The 18,621-nt window shown below is 30.7% G+C and overlaps 4 protein-coding genes across 4 annotated transcripts; 3 read left to right on the top strand and 1 right to left on the bottom strand.

Annotated features, from left to right (window-relative positions):
- The first annotated feature begins 852 nt into the window (after window positions 1-852).
- On the top strand, window positions 853-2,433 carry LOC133787116 (cysteine protease XCP1-like). The gene is made up of 4 exons (XM_062225524.1): window positions 853-1,376; window positions 1,487-1,722; window positions 1,835-1,975; window positions 2,076-2,433. Exons 1-4 carry the CDS (start codon window positions 908-910, stop codon window positions 2,289-2,291), a joined length of 1,062 nt encoding a protein of 353 aa, XP_062081508.1. The 5' UTR covers window positions 853-907; the 3' UTR covers window positions 2,292-2,433.
- Window positions 2,434-4,407: 1,974 nt separating this feature from the next.
- On the top strand, window positions 4,408-5,857 carry LOC133787100 (cysteine protease XCP1-like). Its single transcript, XM_062225523.1, has 4 exons — window positions 4,408-4,917; window positions 5,045-5,280; window positions 5,393-5,533; window positions 5,634-5,857. The coding sequence occupies exons 1-4, from the start codon at window positions 4,449-4,451 to the stop codon at window positions 5,847-5,849; spliced, it is 1,062 nt and encodes a 353-aa protein (XP_062081507.1). The 5' UTR covers window positions 4,408-4,448; the 3' UTR covers window positions 5,850-5,857.
- A 7,445-nt stretch (window positions 5,858-13,302) lies between these two features.
- On the top strand, window positions 13,303-15,005 carry LOC133787084 (cysteine protease XCP1-like). The gene is made up of 4 exons (XM_062225522.1): window positions 13,303-13,832; window positions 13,943-14,178; window positions 14,288-14,428; window positions 14,546-15,005. Exons 1-4 carry the CDS (start codon window positions 13,364-13,366, stop codon window positions 14,747-14,749), a joined length of 1,050 nt encoding a protein of 349 aa, XP_062081506.1. The 5' UTR covers window positions 13,303-13,363; the 3' UTR covers window positions 14,750-15,005.
- Window positions 14,958-18,362, bottom strand: LOC133787068 (damage-control phosphatase At2g17340-like). Its single transcript, XM_062225521.1, has 12 exons — window positions 17,897-18,362; window positions 17,731-17,796; window positions 17,469-17,535; window positions 17,270-17,338; window positions 16,851-16,991; window positions 16,578-16,706; window positions 16,375-16,461; window positions 15,966-16,040; window positions 15,805-15,882; window positions 15,633-15,710; window positions 15,278-15,340; window positions 14,958-15,184 (listed from the first exon to the last, which is right to left on the bottom strand). The coding sequence occupies exons 1-12, from the start codon at window positions 18,064-18,066 to the stop codon at window positions 15,104-15,106; spliced, it is 1,104 nt and encodes a 367-aa protein (XP_062081505.1). The 5' UTR covers window positions 18,067-18,362; the 3' UTR covers window positions 14,958-15,103.
- Between the last annotated feature and the right edge of the window lie 259 nt (window positions 18,363-18,621).

Here is an 18,621-nt window from a genome sequence, read left to right as displayed (position 1 = left end):
TTTTGTCATAATTAATGTTGTGTCCAACTAATGAGAAACACTAGCTATATTAAAAAATTGACATGTATTTAAAAAATGAAAAGTTTACAATATTATATTTTCATAATAAATACACTTTTTTCATCAGGACCTTCCAAAAATTTGAAAAATTAAAATTTATTTTTATATAAATATGAACCATTAATCTTGATCTAATGGTTAATATTAAAGTAACTATCTATGAGTAGTAACTATTAATAGGACACCCATATATATCGCACTCACTTTCTTGACAATATCGGTGCATCTCTTTTTTTTTTTTCAGCAAATATAGTATAATTTTAATTTTTTTATATGAAAATGTATATTGTAATTATTTAGAATATCCCATAAATTTTTAATAAATTATAAATAATTTACGGTACCAAAAACACTTTCAAACAACCCATTACAAATACTTTTTTTTTTCTATACCCTTGTAAAATTTCACTATTTGAATTTTATTTGTAGTAGGTAAACTATTCAGATTTTTTTCTAAATAACTACAATATTTATATAAAAAAAATTAGGATTATAACTATTCATGTATTGAAAAAAAAAATTCAGTGCAGTCGTCACCTATATAAATATATATATATATATATATATTTATATAATTGTATGATATCATTATAACTTACGTTCCTAATTTTTAGTCCATGTTAACCATGATCAAGATCATGCTTGGAAGAAAAGCATGCCATGCCAAAACAGAACCAGGCTTAAAGATTTACTCTTCTACAAAAGAACTAACAAAGCATATTACACCACTTCACTTAGAAGCAACCCCTCAAAATACACCTATATATAGCCACCCCATCTCCTTCCCTCTCGTTCATTCAATATCAAAACCTCTTCCCTTCATTCAATTTTTCTTTTGTAGTATCAAATGGATTGCTCTTGGCTATCTAAGCTCTCCCTTTTGGCATTGTTATCTTTGTCTCTCTTTGCCTGTTCTTCATTAGCCAATGATGACTTTTCAATCGTTGGCTATTCTCCTGATCACCTCACTAGCATTGGCAAACTTATTCATCTTTTCGACTCATGGATCTCGAAACATGGCAAAATCTACCACAGCATAGAGGAGAAGATTGAAAGGTTTGAGATATTCAGAGATAACTTGAAACACATTGATGAAACAAATAAGCAAAACAGTGACTACTGGCTGGGGCTTAATGAGTTTGCTGATTTGAGCCATGAGGAGTTCAAGAGCAAGTATTTGGGACTCAAACCTGATTTCACTAAGAGAACAGGATCTTCTGAGAACTTCAGCTATAGAGATGTGGTGGATTTGCCCAAATCTGTGGATTGGAGAAAGAAAGGAGCTGTCACTGCTGTCAAGAATCAAGGTTCATGTGGTAAGTAATGCAAAACTCACCTATCATTTTATGTATCAACATGGTGATATTGTGACTATTTGGTGCTCTTCTACATTGGTTTAATATTTTTGCTTGTGTATGTTGAGCAGGTAGTTGTTGGGCATTTTCGACCGTTGCTGCTGTTGAAGGCATAAACCAGATTGTGACAGGAAACTTGACTTCCTTGTCCGAGCAAGAACTTGTCGATTGTGACAGAACATTCAACAATGGCTGCAATGGTGGTTTGATGGACTATGCCTTTGAATTCATAAAGTCTAGTGGTGGGCTTCATAAGGAAGATGATTACCCTTATCTTATGGAGGAAGGCACCTGTGAGGAGAAGAAGGTAAGGAACAATATATAGGTCAAGAAGTACTAATGGTCAAAATTAAGATCCTTCTTTTTAGCCAAAAACAATAGTTGTTTATTATATAGCCATTTCATCTTTTTTGTGGCAGGATGAGATGGAGGTAGTGACCATAAGTGGTTACCAAGATGTGCCAGCAAATGATGAACTTAGTCTTCTCAAGGCATTGGCTCACCAACCTATTAGCATAGCCATTGATGCTTCTGACAGAGCTTTCCAGTTCTACAGTGGGGTAAGCTTGTTAAACACATAATTTTCTCTCTATGCTGTATATGATATAAACTTGTTATGCATAATGTATAAATTTCTTGACTACTGTTGGGATTTTTCAGGGAGTGTTTAACGGGCAATGCGGAACTGATCTAGATCATGGAGTTGCAGCAGTGGGATATGGCACAGCCAAAGGAGTAGATTACGTCATAGTAAAGAACTCATGGGGACCAAAGTGGGGAGAGAAAGGTTACATAAGGATGAAGAGAAACACTGGTAAACCAGAAGGACTCTGTGGTCTCTACAAAATGGCTTCATTTCCTACCAAAATGCACTGATCTTTCTATTAATGTGGGCTGTGCTTATTCCCTTCATAAGAAAACCTTTGCTTTTTTCATTGTTGTTTTTCTTTCCCACGATTATAAGTTTCACTTGTAACCTACTCTTATTACTTTAATAAAATAACTTAGTTAATCATAATATATTTGAACTTAATATGTGTCTAAATGAGACAAATATGGCCATAATTCCAAAGTTCCATTTCATAACATGGAAGAACATGAATATGTATTGTCATGACACAAAAAAATAAAATGTTGGTTAGTACATTAGAAAACTCGCACAATGGCCTAGCTTATTCGGTAGATCATGTTTAATAAGAGGATATGCTAACCCAAGGTATACAAGATTTTGACAACTAAGTAAGAAGGATATACTGTCACTCAACAAAAGTTTTGCAAGCTTCATAATAAGAAGCAAGTACCTCAAGTAACCTTTAGGGAACCCACTAAAAAAGTTCTACCTTTTAGGGCATTTATCTCATTCCACCAAGAACGAAAATATGAAAATAAAAAAAATCATATATTAGTTAGATAAAAGATGAACCTACCAACCAACCAACAGTTTCCTACCAAAATTCCTAAACCAAAGTCTTGGGACTCTTTCCTTCATCTCCACCAATCATCATTAAGGCAAACAACATTCTCAAATAGGGATATAGTTGTTCATTATCTTCATCTTGTTCCATTTTTTCACAAGCACAAGGACAACTCCCTTGATTAGATGTTTACTAATGTGTTTGGTGCATAGATATTTGCTTGTTTGGCATCAAGAAATTTAGGAGTGAATCCTTACTTAGAGTTTGGGCCACCTTTAATCCTGCTAAATTGAAAATATGTTCTTAAGAAATAATAATCACTCAAATGGACTTTGGCATTTACATAAGTTTTTATAACATTAATTCTTTTTACTACTAATGAAGTGAGGCGAAAATTGTTGAAATTAGTATATTTTGTAAGTTTCTTCAAATTTTGATGATTTTCACAGGTTTTGATCCAATTTTTATAGCTGAACCTAAAATTTATGTTTAACACATATATGATCTCAAAAATCATAAAATTTAAAGAGGAAGAGAATAGAGAATTTTTTTGTAAATCAAAATATATAGACTTGTAGCATAGAATGTTTCCATTAGAGGTTATTGGTATATTTATCGAATTAGAGGTTTGAGTATAATATTTGCTCCATTTTTCCTTAGTTTAGAACTTTATAAATAAAAATTTACCATAATTTGACATTAAGAACTCAATTAAATCTATATAGAAACTAAATATATAATAAGAAGGTTTTTTCCGGAATAGAAAAAGTTTATGAAACCAAAAAAAGAGGTACTTCTATTTTAGTAATTATGCTCTGCATGGATGGAGGTCTTGAATATATGAGGAAAAGTAATTTAGTTAAGAAAGAATTTGGCTTCGAGCCTGTTTAATGAAAGTCACTCTTTCCAATAATAAAAAAAAAAATTGGCTTACGATGGAAATAGGTGGTCCACCAAGGCTTTCACAAGATCCTACTTGAAATCTTCATCATGTATCTCAGCAGCATACCTTTATAGCAATGTCCCTACATCCATAAAGTGACAAAGACATAAACTCATCACTAATAAAAAAAATGATATTCATATATTTGGTAAGCCTTATGAATCATTTTTTGTACAGCAAACTCACCATATATAGTCAAGAAAATGCTACCAAAAATAACCCAAAAGACCAGAAATTATTTGAAGAAACAGAACTATTTAGTTAAAAAGAATAATTTTCATGACAGTATGCAAATGCAGTGATTCTATCTTAAATGTCATTATAATCAATTATATTGTCACGTTGAACCAATTCATATTTTCTGAAAAATATAGTGCAGCTATGGAAAATCCACATATATATTTGTATGATATCATTATATCTTACGTTCCTAATGCTTAGTCCATGTTAACCATGACCATGATCGTGCTTGGAAGAAAAGCATGCCATGCCAAACAGAACCAAGCTTAAAGATTTACTCTTCTACAAAAGAATTAACAAAGCATTTAAACCACTTCACTTAAAAGCAACTCCTCAAAATACACCTATATATAGCCACCCCATCTCCTTCCCTCTCATTCATTCAATATCAAAACCTCTTCTTCCCTTCATTCAACTTTTCTTTTGTAGTATCAAATGGATTGCTCTTGGCCATCTAAGCTCTCCCTTTTGGCATTGTTATCTTTGTCTCTCTTTGCCTGTTCTTCATTAGCCAATGATGACTTTTCAATCGTTGGCTATTCTCCTGATCACCTCACTAGCATTGGCAAACTTATTCATCTTTTCGACTCGTGGATCTCGAAACATGGCAAAATCTACCACAGCATAGAGGAGAAGATTGAAAGGTTTGAGATATTCAGAGATAACTTAAAACACATTGATGAAACAAATAAGCAAAATAGTGACTACTGGCTGGGGCTGAATGAGTTTGCTGATTTGAGCCATGAGGAATTCAAGAGCAAGTATTTGGGACTCAAACCTGATTTCACTAAGAGAACAGGATCTTCTGAGAACTTCAGTTATAGAGATGTGGTGGATTTGCCCAAGTCCGTGGATTGGAGAAAGAAAGGAGCTGTCACTGCAGTCAAGAACCAAGGTTCATGTGGTAAGTACTGAAAAGCTCACCAATCATTTTCTGTATCAACTTGGTGATTTATGCTCATGTGTCAGTGTGTCTATTCGGTGCTCTTCTACTTTGGTTTAATATTTTTTTCTTTGTGTATGTTGAGCAGGTAGTTGCTGGGCATTTTCAACCGTTGCTGCTGTTGAAGGCATAAACCAGATTGTGACAGGAAACTTGACTTCCTTGTCCGAGCAAGAACTGGTCGATTGTGACAGAACATTCAACAATGGCTGCAATGGTGGTTTGATGGACTATGCCTTTGAATTCATAAAGTCTAGTGGTGGGCTTCACAAGGAAGATGATTACCCTTATCTCATGGAGGAAGGCACCTGTGAGGAGAAGAAGGTAAGGAACAATATATAGGTCAAGAAGTACTAATGATCAAAATTAAGATCCATCTTTTTAGCCAAAAACAATAGTTGTTTATTATATAGCTATTTCATCTTTTTTGTGGCAGGATGAGATGGAGGTAGTGACCATAAGTGGTTACCAAGATGTGCCAGCAAATGATGAACTAAGTCTTCTCAAGGCATTGGCTCACCAACCTATTAGCATAGCCATTGATGCTTCTGACAGAGCTTTCCAGTTCTACAGTGGGGTAAGCTTGTTAAACACATAATTTTCTCTCTATGCTGTATGTGATATAAACTTGTTATGCATAATGTATAAATTCCTTGACCACTGTTGGGATTTTTCAGGGAGTGTTTAACGGGCAATGCGGAACTGATCTAGATCATGGAGTTGCAGCAGTGGGATATGGCACAGCCAAAGGAGTAGATTACATCATAGTAAGGAACTCATGGGGACCAAAGTGGGGAGAGAAAGGTTACATAAGGATGAAGAGAAACACTGGTAAACCAGAAGGAATCTGTGGTCTCTACAAAATGGCTTCTTTTCCTACCAAAATGCACTGATCTTTCTATTAATGTGTGCTGAGCTTATTCCCTTCATAAACAAACCTTTGCTTTTTTTCATTGTTGTTTTTTAGTTTCCCAAAGTTATAAGTTTCACTTGTAACATACTCTTGTTACTTTAATAAAATAACTTAGGCAATCATAATATATTTGAACTTGTGTCTAAATGAAACAAAGATGACCATAATTTAAAAGTTCCATTTCATAACATGAATATATATAGTCATTACACACAAAAAAATGTTGATTAGAAAATTTGAAAAGTCATGCAATGGTCTAGCTATAGGTAGATTGAGTAAGAGCATTGTCACTCAAGGTATACAAGATTTTGACAAATAAGAATGATATATTGTCACAACAAAAATTTGCAAGCTTCATAATAAGAAGCAAGTACCTCAAGTAACTTGGAACCCATTAAAAAAGTTTAACCTTTTCAAGGCATTAATCTCATTCCACCAAGAACGAAATATGAAAGAAAAAATCATATAATATAGTTAGATAAAAGGTGAACCTACCAACCAACCAACAAAGAGTTTCCTGCCAAAATTCCTAAACCAAAACTCACTCTTTCCTTCATCTCCAATCATTATTACATTCTCAAATGGGGATATAGTTTTTCATTATCTTCATCTTGTTCCATTTTTTCACAAAAACAAGAACAACTTCCTTGATTAGCTGTTTGCTGATGTGTTTGGTGCATATGATATTTGCTTGTTTGGCATGAAGAAATTTAGGAGTGAACCCTTCGAAGCCTTTTAATCCTGCTAAATTGAAAATATGTACTTCTAAAATTAATATTCACTCAAATAGATTTTGATTGGTATTTACATAAGTTTTTTATAGTATTAATTCATAAAATATTATTTTAGAACTAAAATCTATAACATATATAAAAGGGTAAGCGAGCCATTTTTTTTTTGTCAAGTTATTTTGTCTTTTAGTAACTATTGATTGGTAAAGTTATAAAATTATTTTTGTTACAAATTATTTAACTTGGCCAACTTATTATTTTTTGCTTATTTATTTATATAATTTGATATTTTTTATAATATATATATATATATATATATAAACTAAAGGGTGAAAGAACCATAATTCCTTTATTTTTTGTTACAAAAATAACTATAATTTATTTTTGTCAAATTATTTTATATTTTATTTACTATCATAGATGAAATTGTTTTGAAATATATATATATATATATATATATGATTACCAATATTTAACACATATATATATTAAATAATGAAATTGTAAGTAAAACTATATACTATAATTAGATTACAATATAATGTATTTGTGAAATCTTTATTCTTGATAAAAAATCAGTATTTGTTACAAATAATTAAATTACACTTACCACTAATTCTATTTACTATATTTAAATTTATTACATAATCTATTTGTTAAATTTTTATTATTGAAAAAATAAATTAAAATACTAAGCAATGCTAAGTAAAAATAATCAAACATTTTGAAGATAACAAAAAAATGGTTTCTATATTCTCTTTGTTTAAAATAAAATTTTGTAAACAAAAATCTGTTTATTATTTTTTCTATTCAAGTTTTTATTTTAAAGGAAAAAAAACTTAATATTATATCTACAAATTATATTAACCATGCATTCACTTCTTATATTTTGAAAACATTAAAAATTATTTATTATTCTTATTTAAAATATGATTTATACTTTTTTGGACCCTGTATTTTGTCCAATTAACTGTTTGGACTTTATGTTTTGACAAATTCTTTTTTGGATCCTGTGTGTTGTAAAATGGCTCAAATAGACCACTGAATCCAATTTTGATGAAGAAAAAAATTAAATATAACAACTATATATTTTCTTGATTGATTTGGTTGAATCTGAATAGGTTGCTGTAAATATTAAGGTTGCTGCAAACAAGCGATTGGAAATGAGTAGGATAATAGAGCTATTTTCAATTTCATGAAATGAGATAAAACTGAATTTCTGGGTTGCTGATTATGTTGCTAAGTAGTTCATTTAAGTTTAATGAAGGTTGCTGATAAGCCTGCTTAAGAGATTCTCTATTTTTTTTTATTTTCTTGATTAATTTGATTGAATCTGAATGGGTTGCTGTAAATATTTTGGTTGCTGCAAACAAGCGATTAGAAGTGAGTAGGATAATAGAGCTATTGTCAATTTCATGAAATGAGGTAAAACTGAATTTCTAGGTTGCTGATTATGTTGCTAAGTAGTTCATTTAAGTTTAATAAAAGTTGCTGACAAGCCTCCTAAAGAGATTCTCTATTTTTTTTTCTTGATTGATTTGGTTGAATCTGAATGGGTTGCTGTAAATATTTAGGTTGCTGCAAACAAGCGATTGGAAGTGAGTAGGATAATAGAGCTATTGTCAATTTCATGAAATGAGGTAAAACTGAATTTCTAAGTTGCTGATTATGTTGCTAAGTAGTTCATTTAAGTTTAATAAAAGTTGTTGACAAGCCTGCGTAAGAGATTCTCTATTTTTTTTTTTCTTGATTGATTTGGTTGAATCTGAATGGGTTGCTGTAAATTCTTAGGTTGGTGTAAAAATATTCATAAAATGATAATTTTGAAGAAGGTATGAGAACAAGCAATTGTCAATATCTTTGGATTTAAAGATGAGTGATTGAAAGGAGGTAAATATTTATTTGTACTTTGCTTAGAACAATTGGTAGCTTAATTGGGTGTTTAAAAGGTTGCTATAAATATCGTACATGTTTATTATTGTTTGCTTATGTTACTAATAATGATTTGAAGAGGTTACGTAAGAGTTTGTTTATTTGCTTAAGGGGTTATAAAGGTTGCTAAATAGTTCTCTAATTTGTTGTTTAATGTGTTAATAAAGTTGATGAAGTGGTTGCTTAATGAGTGCTTAAGGGTTTATCATCAAGGTAGATTGTAAGTTGTTTAATAAGTTGCTTATATGTTATTTACAAGACATATCTTGCTTGCAGGAAATGGATAGCATTGCAGTTTTACTCCAACACAATGGGCAATGGGATTAAAACAAAAACTATATCAACTTTGATGTTTGTGGAATAGTAATTAGAAATGACTGCAACTACAACAACTTGATTGGTATGATATGCAATGAATTGAAGCTGCAACTTGAATATACACTTTTGACAATACAGTATCAAGTTAAATATTGATACCCTCCTTTAAAAATAGTTGATGACTCACAATTGAAGTTCTACATAGAGTTGAAGAAAAAGGAAACGAATATCACAAAATACCCTTTGTGTCTCACAATTGAAATCAACTTAATGCAGCAATCTTTTTTCTCAACTAGAAGTACAACAACACATAATTAACTATACAATGAAGTTGCACAAACATAAGAAGCAGCATCAATATAGTTGAGATTATAATAATTATTCTATATGATGAATATCTTGTAAATGAAATTCTAACTAGCTTGGATGGTTTAACTATAAATTAATTTATTTTAGTGAGAATACTAAAAACTCATGTACATATATTACAGAATTCACCATTAGAAGCATGCTGTAAATATCTTTCTTGAATGAAATTATAAGTATATAAATATATATATAAATTAATATAAGGAAAAAGATAAAAAAAAAAATTGATCAGCTTCAGCTTCTTCAGAGTAGGCAAAACTATCAAAAAAGTGTCCAAAGTCAGCTATTATTAGAATAAGTACTCATGAGAATGAAAGTTAACTAACAACAAAATGTTCTTTTTCTATAAATATATAAATATGATAAAAGAAAAGAATAAAATATTTTTCTGGAGAAAACATAAAAGTAAAAACATTAGGTGAGTAAGACAACAAAGAAGAAACCGTAAAGGTAAAATTAATAAAATAATTTTAATGTAATATTAAAAAATAAGCGCATATAAAAATAAAAAGATATAAAAGATACCATAAAAATGAAAAATAAAGAAAAATAACCGTATTTTGGGTAATTTCTCTATTATTTATTATTTAATATATTTGTCAAAATTTTATTATTGTAAAAAAAAATTATAAATTATTAAATTATATGCTTACCGAAAAATCTATTTACCATTATTAAATTTAAAAAATAATCTATTTCTCTTTATTTAGAATACAAAATTTTGCTAAACAAATGTATACTTATTATTTATTTTTATTTTTTTGAAAAAACCTAGAAGTTATTTCTTCAAATCTTTAAACGATCACTTCTTATATTTTGAATTTTAATACCTTTGAAATTAATACTTGTGATCAAATGATTCATATATGACACTATATATTTTTTAATTAAATAATTTAAATTTTGACTTTTAAGTGAGTCTTTTCTAATAAAATTTTATGATACAAAACATAATAATAAGATACATGTTAGAATTTAAAGAAATACAAAAGAATTTGCAATTTGAAAATTATATATAATATACATGTTTAATTTGTTTGATTAATTCTTATAATTTAAAGAAAATAAATACAAAATTATAAGTATCAACTTTTTTTTTAAATAGGAATAACAATCTAATTCATTTTTGTTAGTTTTTTATTTTTTATCTTGAACATTATATGTTATTTTATGTATTTCTAATTAAACACATGCTAACGTGCGCCCAACCTAGTATTAATAAAAATCTTTACTTCTCCTTCCCCTTCCCCTTCTTATACTAATGATGTCAAAAATTATCAAAATTAAAATATTTTGAAAATTTCTACGATTTTGATGATTTCCAATTTTTATAACTGAGCCTAAACTTTATGTTTAGGATTTATAATGTCTCATCATCGTAAAACTTAATGCAGTAGAAAATATAGATTTTTTAAAAAGTAAAATATATATATATACTAGATACAAGCAATATCGAATATATACGTTTTGTTAGTTTTATTTATAAAATTTATTAATTATTTTTATTAAATTTATATTAATGTCATAAATTTTGAAATAAATATCTTATTTTAATTAAATAATTTATTTATTTTTGTTTAAGTTTATATTTGTAGTGGTTTTTGAATTTGATAGTGGCAACAAGAAATTATATATTATATGTTTAATGTAATATTAAATATTATACGTGGATTTTAAATTTAAGTTTATTCCTAGTTTTTAAAAAAAAAAAAAAAGCAATTGGTTGCTAATTCACAATAGATTATTTATATGTTTAATATAATGTTATTGTAATAATTGAGTTTATGTTTAATTAAATTTTATTTAAGTTATAAAACATATGATTTTATTATTTTTAAATAATAATTATTAAAATATCTAAAAGATATTATATTTTAATTTGATTAATTGTTTATTATTTTAAAATAATTATTATTGTAAAATATCTGAAAAATATCATATTTTAATTTGATTAATTATTTATTATTTTTAAATAATTATCATTATAAAATATCTCAAAAATATCTTTTTTTAATTTTTTTTAATTTTTTATTTTATTTTATTTAAGTTGAAGTGTTTACAAACTACCGTTAAATATAAGAATATTCTTATTTTAACTGTTTTTTATTTTTTTAATGTTAACTTTAACGGAATATTATTATATTTAACAGAATATTCTTATATTTAAGGGTAGTTTATAAACACTTAAACTTAAATAAATAATTAAAAAAATTAAAATATGATATTTTTGAGACATTTTACAATGATAATTATTTTAAAATAATAAATAATTAAACAAATTAAAATATGATATTTTTGAGATATTTTACAATGATAATTATTTTAAAATAATAAAATCATACGTTTTATAACTTAAATAAAATCTAATTAAACTTAAACTCACTTATTAAAATAATATCATATTAAACATATAATATAATCTATTGTGAATTAGTACCAAATTATTTAAAAAAAAAAAAAAAAACTAGCAAGAAACTTAAATTTAAAATCTAAGTATAATATTCCCACACAAAAAAATCTAAGTATAATATTTAATATTACATTAAACATATAATATATAATCTATTATTGTCACTCCCAAATTCAAAAACTAGAACAAACATAAACTTAAACAAAAATAAATAAATTGTGGTGCCTGAAAACACCAAACAAGAAACTGAAACTTAACAAGAACAAAGAAAATGGCAGCAAAAAACAGAGAAAACTAAATGAACACAATACAACAATTACGTGGTTCAGCACAATGATTGTGCCTACATCCACGGGAGAGAATAGTCAGTTGGCTCTGAACTTTATTAATGAAACTTAAGTACAGATTACACAAGATAAGAAAACTTAGCTTTGGAACAACAATGATGTCATGCACCATAAACAAACAGTAGACAGAAAAGTAGAAGAAAGATATAGAACTTAGGTTCTCTTCTCTGAACTTTCTTCTCTCTCAAACTCCTATGAACTCTCTTCTCTTCAAAACTCTTGCTGTGTAAATCTTTTCTGTACTCAGCCAATAATTTCAGCCTTCCTTTATAATTTAAGTAATGCTGACCTGGACCAATAAATGAGAACGGTATTAACTACTAAATAAAACAACTTTAAGTGAGCTGAAGCCAACATAAATTATTTAATTAAAATGTAATATTTATTTCAAAATTTATATAACATTAATATAAATTTAATAAAAATAATTAATAAATTCTATAAATAAAATTAACTACATATTACTTGTAGTATAGCAGCATAGAAACGAGAAATTATTAAATGTGGTATACTTATCATATTAGTTGTTCGTCGTGGGTATATTGGGTCCATTTTTCCTTGGCTTATGAACTTTATAGCCATAATTTGACAGTAAGAACTCAATTAAATCTATTTAGAAACTAAATATATAGAAGAAAAAAAATATGTTTATTTATTTTAGTAATTATGCTCTGGATGGATGGAGGTCTTGAGTATATGAGGAAAAGTAATTTAGTTAAAAAAAAAAAAGATTTTGGGTGGTCAACCCTGACTTTTACAATATCCTACTTGAAATCTTCGTCATGTACCTCAGCATACCTTTAAAGCAATGTCCCCACATCCATAAAGTTACAAAGACATCATCTCACCACTAGTAAATGAAATTAGTATATATTTGGTAAGTTTTATTAATCATGCTTTGTAAAATAATCTCACCAAGTATAGTCAAGATAAAAACGCTACCAAAAATAACCCCAAAAGACCAGCAATAATTTTCAGGACAATGTGCAGTGATTCTATTCTATCTTAATTGTCGTTATAATTATATTGTCACGTTGAAACAATTCATATTTTCCGAAAACTATAGTGCAACTATGAAAAATCCACACACACACATATTTGTATGATATCATTATAGCTTATGTTCCTAATGTTTAGTCCATGGACTCCATGTTTAACCATGATCAAAATTAAAAATCATGCTTGGAAGAAAAGCATGCCATGCCAAAGAGAACCAAGCTTAAAGATTTACTCATCTACAAAAGAATTAACAAAGCATTTAAACCACTTCACTTAAAAGCAACCCCTCAAAATACACCTATATTTATAGCCACCTCATCTCCTTCCCTCTCATTCATTCAATATCAAAACCTCTTCCCTTCATTCAATTTTTCTTGAGTAGTACCAAATGGCTTTCTCTTTGCCATCTAAGCTTTCCCTTTTGGCATTGTTATCTTTGTCTCTCTTTGCCTGCTCTTCATTAGCCCATGATGACTTTTCAATAGTGGGGTATTCTTCTGAGCACCTCACTAGCATTGACAAACTCACCCATCTTTTCGACACGTGGATCTCGAAACATGGAAAAATCTATGAAAGTATAGAAGAGAAGATTCAGAGGTTTGAGATATTCAGAGATAACTTAAAACACATTGATGAAACAAATAAGCAAATCAGTGACTACTGGCTGGGGTTGAATGAGTTTGCTGATTTGAGCCATGAGGAGTTTAAGAGCAAGTATTTGGGACTCAAACCTGAGTTCACTAAGAGAACAGGATCTTCTGAGAACTTTAGTTATAGAGATGTGGTGGATTTGCCCAAGTCCGTGGATTGGAGAAAGAAAGGAGCTGTGACTGCAGTCAAGAATCAAGGCTCGTGTGGTGAGTACTGCAAAACTCACCTATCATTATATGCATTGACATGGTGACATTTTGTCTATTTGGTGCTCTTCTACATTGGTTTAATATTTTTCTTTGAGTATGCTGAGCAGGTAGTTGTTGGGCATTTTCGACCGTTGCTGCTGTTGAAGGCATAAACCAGATTGTGACAGGAAACTTAACTTCATTGTCCGAGCAAGAACTGATCGATTGTGACAGATCATTCAACAATGGCTGCAATGGTGGTTTGATGGACCATGCATTTAAATACATAATGTCTAGTGGTGGACTTCACAAGGAAGAGGACTACCCGTATCTTATGGAGGAAGGCATCTGTGAGGAGAAGAAGGTAAGGAACATTATATAGGTCAAGTAGTGCTCTAAATTACTATGACTCTTTTCTTTTGAGCCAAAAACAATGGTAGTTTCTTATATCTATGTCATCATTTTTGTGGTAGGATGAGATGGAAATAGTGACCATAAGTGGTTATCAAGATGTGCCATCAAATGATGAACAAAGTCTTATCAAGGCATTGGCTCACCAACCTGTTAGTGTAGCTATTGATGCTTCTGACAGAGATTTCCAGTTCTATAGTGGGGTAAGCTTGTTAAAAACGTGTGTAGTAAAGAGTCTTTCTTTCCTTCTTTTCAGCTGTGGTTGGTGTATATGATGTTATGCCTTGTGCATATTTTTCTTGACAATTGAGATTTTGCAGGGAGTGTTTAATGGGCGTTGTGGAACTATGCTAAATCATGGGGTTACTGCTGTGGGATATGGATCAGATAACATCATAGTAAAGAACTCATGGGGACCAAAGTGGGGTGAAAAGGGTTACATAAGGATGAAGAGAAACACTGGTAAACACGAAGGACTCTGTGGTATCAACAAAATGGCTTCATTTCCCACCAAGAAACAATGATTTTTCTACTAATATTGACTTATCTTCAAAAGCAAACATTTGCCTTTTGCTTTTGTTTTTTTTCCAAAAGTTATATTTGTCTACTTGTAAACTTGTCAATAAAATGACTCGGAATAATTGAACATGAAATTTACTACTAGTATAATTGTGAGAAAAATGATCACCATCTATTGGCAAGTAAAAAAACTCTCAACGATGGAGTAATTACTGCATGTAATAGTTTGTCATTTTTATTGATTGGGGTGGACTTTTAAGAGCTCTAAGTTCCACTGACCATTACAACATAGAAATACATGTATTGAATGGCATAATCTTTAATAAATGGGTGAGGATTACAAATAAGTGTCAAGATTATCAACTTTGAGCTTCGTTGTACTTAAAGACGCAATCATAAAGTCGTCCTCCAAGAAACTGTGCAACCTCTGGATGTTTCACCTGCAATGATAGGTCGAAAATGTATCATAAGCTGGTAATGAATCTCAAACTAAACTGTAGCTACAAGCAAGATTACACAGCGAGAACGCCTACCATTCCAATCTTGAGGGAGTCGCACTTGAATTGAGCATAAAGATTTGTCTCTATTCCACGACCCTGAAAAATTCGATAGGGGTCGTACTCAAACAACAGAATTCATTGGGTTTCTTTCTCAAACGATTCTATTACATAAACCTATAATTATATGGTCAAATTTTTTCTTTTATGTGCTCTTTTGGTATGTACTCAACTTGGTTTCAGGCAAAATACCAGTTCTATAATCAGCATAAGCAAGATAATTTATCAAAACCAGGAACTTGAAATGTCAGTATTTTTCTATATAATTGTCATTTGGAATAACTAAAAGGAAAAATGTACGACTTCTAATACCAAACCTCTATGAACTTACCATCCCTTCCAAAATTACTAGGTCAGCATCACTTGCTATGAATGCAAGCTCTTGTGACACACAAGTGAGATCAATAACCTGAAAGAAATTAAAAAGAAAAAGGTTGAATCTACAGCAGGACGTCCTCATTTTGATAAGTCAAATAACCACAATTGACCCTCAAGTCCCTTACTGGTAAATCATTGCCAGAATTGGCAATCAAAAGATTTGAAGTATCAACACCCAGGAGCTGTCCGTGGTCATCCTTCAACTGGTAAAGCACCACGTATTTGTCAAGAAGAGCTACAATTTAATTCTTAAATTAGAAGTAAAATGATAAATTGTTTTTATCACCTTCGCAACAATCTCAATCAGCTCAGGGTAGGTTACATCATTGATTGAAGGCAAGTCATTGGCCGCCAACACAACCTGTACAACAAATGTTATGTCAAGACAACCCACCAGTGAACTCAATACAAGAAGAAGATGATCAAGCAATAAAATTTGAAGACATGAAGCTGAGCACACAGTATACATTAATAAATGAAACTAATACAAATAGAAATTGCAACCCAAAAGGCCAAAAGAATCTGTTTTTTTTTTCTTTCTTTTCATCAATTCGGTAGCCAAACAAAATCTCTGAACCCATAAACTGAAAAATTATAAACTTTCTATCAAAAAGATCACCGGAAAAGGGGGAAAAGGAAAAAGAAGATTCATATCATATGCATAACATAGAAGCAACTCCTTTCTGAGAGCAAACCTGTGTTCCACGTCTAAGTAACTCCCTTGCAAATGGCAAGATACCCAGTATTATATCTGCACCAGAATTGTCAACAAAAATGATAGCCTGTAACAGCACCGGAAGAAAAAAGTAGTTTAGTATGTCAGAAACATAGCATTGGCCTAGCTGATTAAGTAGAGTAAATCGGTTAATAAGAGGGGAAAAAATAAACTGCAACTTGCCTTTTTCCATGAGGTTTTGCTCCATTTTGTTTTGAAAGCATCTAAGTCATCAACCACCCAAGGTCGAGGGACAAGATTTTGACAACTAGCTAAGAAGGACATACCATCCTTTGAGAATACTTCTGCAAGCTTCAAAATAAAAACAATTATCTCAAGTAACTCTTATGAAACTCATCAAAAATCTACATTTGGGTGTATGTATCCCATTCCACCATTATTGACAATAAAACAAAATCATAAATTTGATACATTATCAGGAAAAGGTAATCCTACCTGTGCAGAACCAAGATCAAATATGTTTCCTGCGAAAATTCCTCTAACCAGGTTCTCAAGACGCTTTCCTTCATCCTCGATAGCATCATTAGTACGAACGACATTCTCAAATAGAGATATAGCTTTTGCGTTCTCTTCGTCCTGTTCCATTTTACAACAAAATCTCTTTTGATCACACGTTTGAATGATATACAGAAGACTGAGGAAGAGACAAGGACTAGACACTCTGTCGAAACTCCCATATTTCTCTTATATACCAAATGATAAGAAACAACTTCATAACCATGCGTACACGAGCATAACATCATGCGCATTAATACATGCCTATTCTGCCTCACCATCCATTTTTACATTAGATTTACACAATTCTTTAACAATCAAGAAAATCATGGCATCCGTATAACAAAGAGTATACTTGCCTTGACTTTCTTGAATATGTCTCTGAACCCCAATTCCCTCAGGATTTGCTCACGAAGTCTGCAAAGAAGCTAGTATTCCGCCCCAACCAAAATATATATAAATAAATTCAAAAAAAAAAGTCAGCGTTGCCATTTTAAATAACGATTGTAAGTAACAAAAAAGAAACAAATTAGTTTAAGTTGAAAGAATTTGTCTTACGACGCAATCAGGAGGCCCGCCATGACTTTCAGGATCCTTCTTGAAATCCTCAAGTAGTTCAGCATACCTTCCAAAGCAATGCAAAATCAGATATTCTCATTTCTCACCACAAGTTACACAGACACATCATTTATATATGTATGTGTGTACGAAATTCATCTTGCGAAATATAAAACGGATGCCCTTAAGCGAATTTGGTCAATTCCAACACTTGTGATTAAAGGGTCACAGCATAAAGCCATAAAAAGACCAAAGATCACACCTTTGAGCAAATTTTTCAGCTTTAATCGGAGCATCAGGAACAGTAGAATCACTCTCTGCTCGTTTCCTGCAAAAATAATAACGCTAATGAATCCCTGATCACTAAAACATAATCAAAACTCAATAACATTAGATAGTCAAGATGAGTGAAATAGTATAAGAAGTACTTGAAGGAAGGGATGGAATTGAGGAAAAGGTCGATCCATGCGATCTCCGTGGGAGTAGGTTTGCGAGGATTATCGGAAGGAAACCTGTACGGGATAGTGCAGGCTCTGTAGTTAGACTCGATCGGAGTAATCAGCAAAGGGAATGCCACCAATTCTGCAGCGCTTTCCATTTCCGGCTTCGACTCTTAACTCTTAACCGAACCAGAATCTTATTGAATATATATATAGAGCTATATCTAGAGAAAGAAAGAGAGAATGGTAGAAGAAGAAGAAGAAGAAAGCGAAAGCGTGTTAAAGGGATATTTTTATGGAAAGAATTGGAGTGAATTGAGACACGAGTGAGTCACAAGTATATATATATATAGTTATATACAAAAAGGCCCCTCCACGCCTCGAATAGGGCTCAGTTTTTTGACAACGTGACGCACCAGTGACCCTTTTCGTTTCAGGATCTGTTTTTTTCTTGATTGAATTGATTTTTCTTAATGACTTCAAAAAAAATGAATAGAATATGGAATATTCCTTCGAAAATAGAAATATGGAACTGGAGTCAGCCATCTGAGCATCAGACCAGAAACCAAATATGTTGGAAATTGGAAAGCAACTTCATTTAAACGACATATCGTTTTATGTTATAGGCACTTGATGTCGGTTAATGAAAGTATATTTTTAAGTTTACTGTCGTTTAAACCTTTTTCTTTCACAACAACTCGTTTTCTGGAACT

The sequence above is a fragment of the Humulus lupulus genome, chromosome 1, assembly GCF_963169125.1.
Source record: "Humulus lupulus chromosome 1, drHumLupu1.1, whole genome shotgun sequence".
Lineage (NCBI taxonomy): Eukaryota > Viridiplantae > Streptophyta > Magnoliopsida > Rosales > Cannabaceae > Humulus > Humulus lupulus.
The sequence above is the reverse complement of the archived record's forward strand: the minus strand, read 5'-3'. Positions and strand labels throughout refer to the sequence as shown.

Excerpts from the sequence above, each read along its gene's own strand:
- LOC133787068 (XM_062225521.1), bottom strand. The coding sequence starts at position 18,066 with ATGGAAAGCGCTGCAGAATTGGTGGCATTCCCTTTGCTGATTACTCCG. Across the intron at positions 17,797-17,896 it reads AATTCCATCCCTTCCTTCAA|GAAACGAGCAGAGAGTGATT; the intron begins GTACTTCTTATA and ends TTATTTTTGCAG. Across the intron at positions 16,462-16,577 it reads GCAAAACCTCATGGAAAAAG|GCTATCATTTTTGTTGACAA; the intron begins GCAAGTTGCAGT and ends GTGCTGTTACAG.
- LOC133787116 (XM_062225524.1), top strand. The coding sequence starts at position 908 with ATGGATTGCTCTTGGCTATCTAAGCTCTCCCTTTTGGCATTGTTATCT. Across the intron at positions 1,723-1,834 it reads GCACCTGTGAGGAGAAGAAG|GATGAGATGGAGGTAGTGAC; the intron begins GTAAGGAACAAT and ends TTTTTGTGGCAG. Across the intron at positions 1,976-2,075 it reads CTTTCCAGTTCTACAGTGGG|GGAGTGTTTAACGGGCAATG; the intron begins GTAAGCTTGTTA and ends GGGATTTTTCAG.
- LOC133787100 (XM_062225523.1), top strand. The coding sequence starts at position 4,449 with ATGGATTGCTCTTGGCCATCTAAGCTCTCCCTTTTGGCATTGTTATCT. Across the intron at positions 4,918-5,044 it reads CAAGAACCAAGGTTCATGTG|GTAGTTGCTGGGCATTTTCA; the intron begins GTAAGTACTGAA and ends TATGTTGAGCAG. Across the intron at positions 5,534-5,633 it reads CTTTCCAGTTCTACAGTGGG|GGAGTGTTTAACGGGCAATG; the intron begins GTAAGCTTGTTA and ends GGGATTTTTCAG.
- LOC133787084 (XM_062225522.1), top strand. The coding sequence starts at position 13,364 with ATGGCTTTCTCTTTGCCATCTAAGCTTTCCCTTTTGGCATTGTTATCT. Across the intron at positions 13,833-13,942 it reads CAAGAATCAAGGCTCGTGTG|GTAGTTGTTGGGCATTTTCG; the intron begins GTGAGTACTGCA and ends TATGCTGAGCAG. Across the intron at positions 14,429-14,545 it reads ATTTCCAGTTCTATAGTGGG|GGAGTGTTTAATGGGCGTTG; the intron begins GTAAGCTTGTTA and ends GAGATTTTGCAG.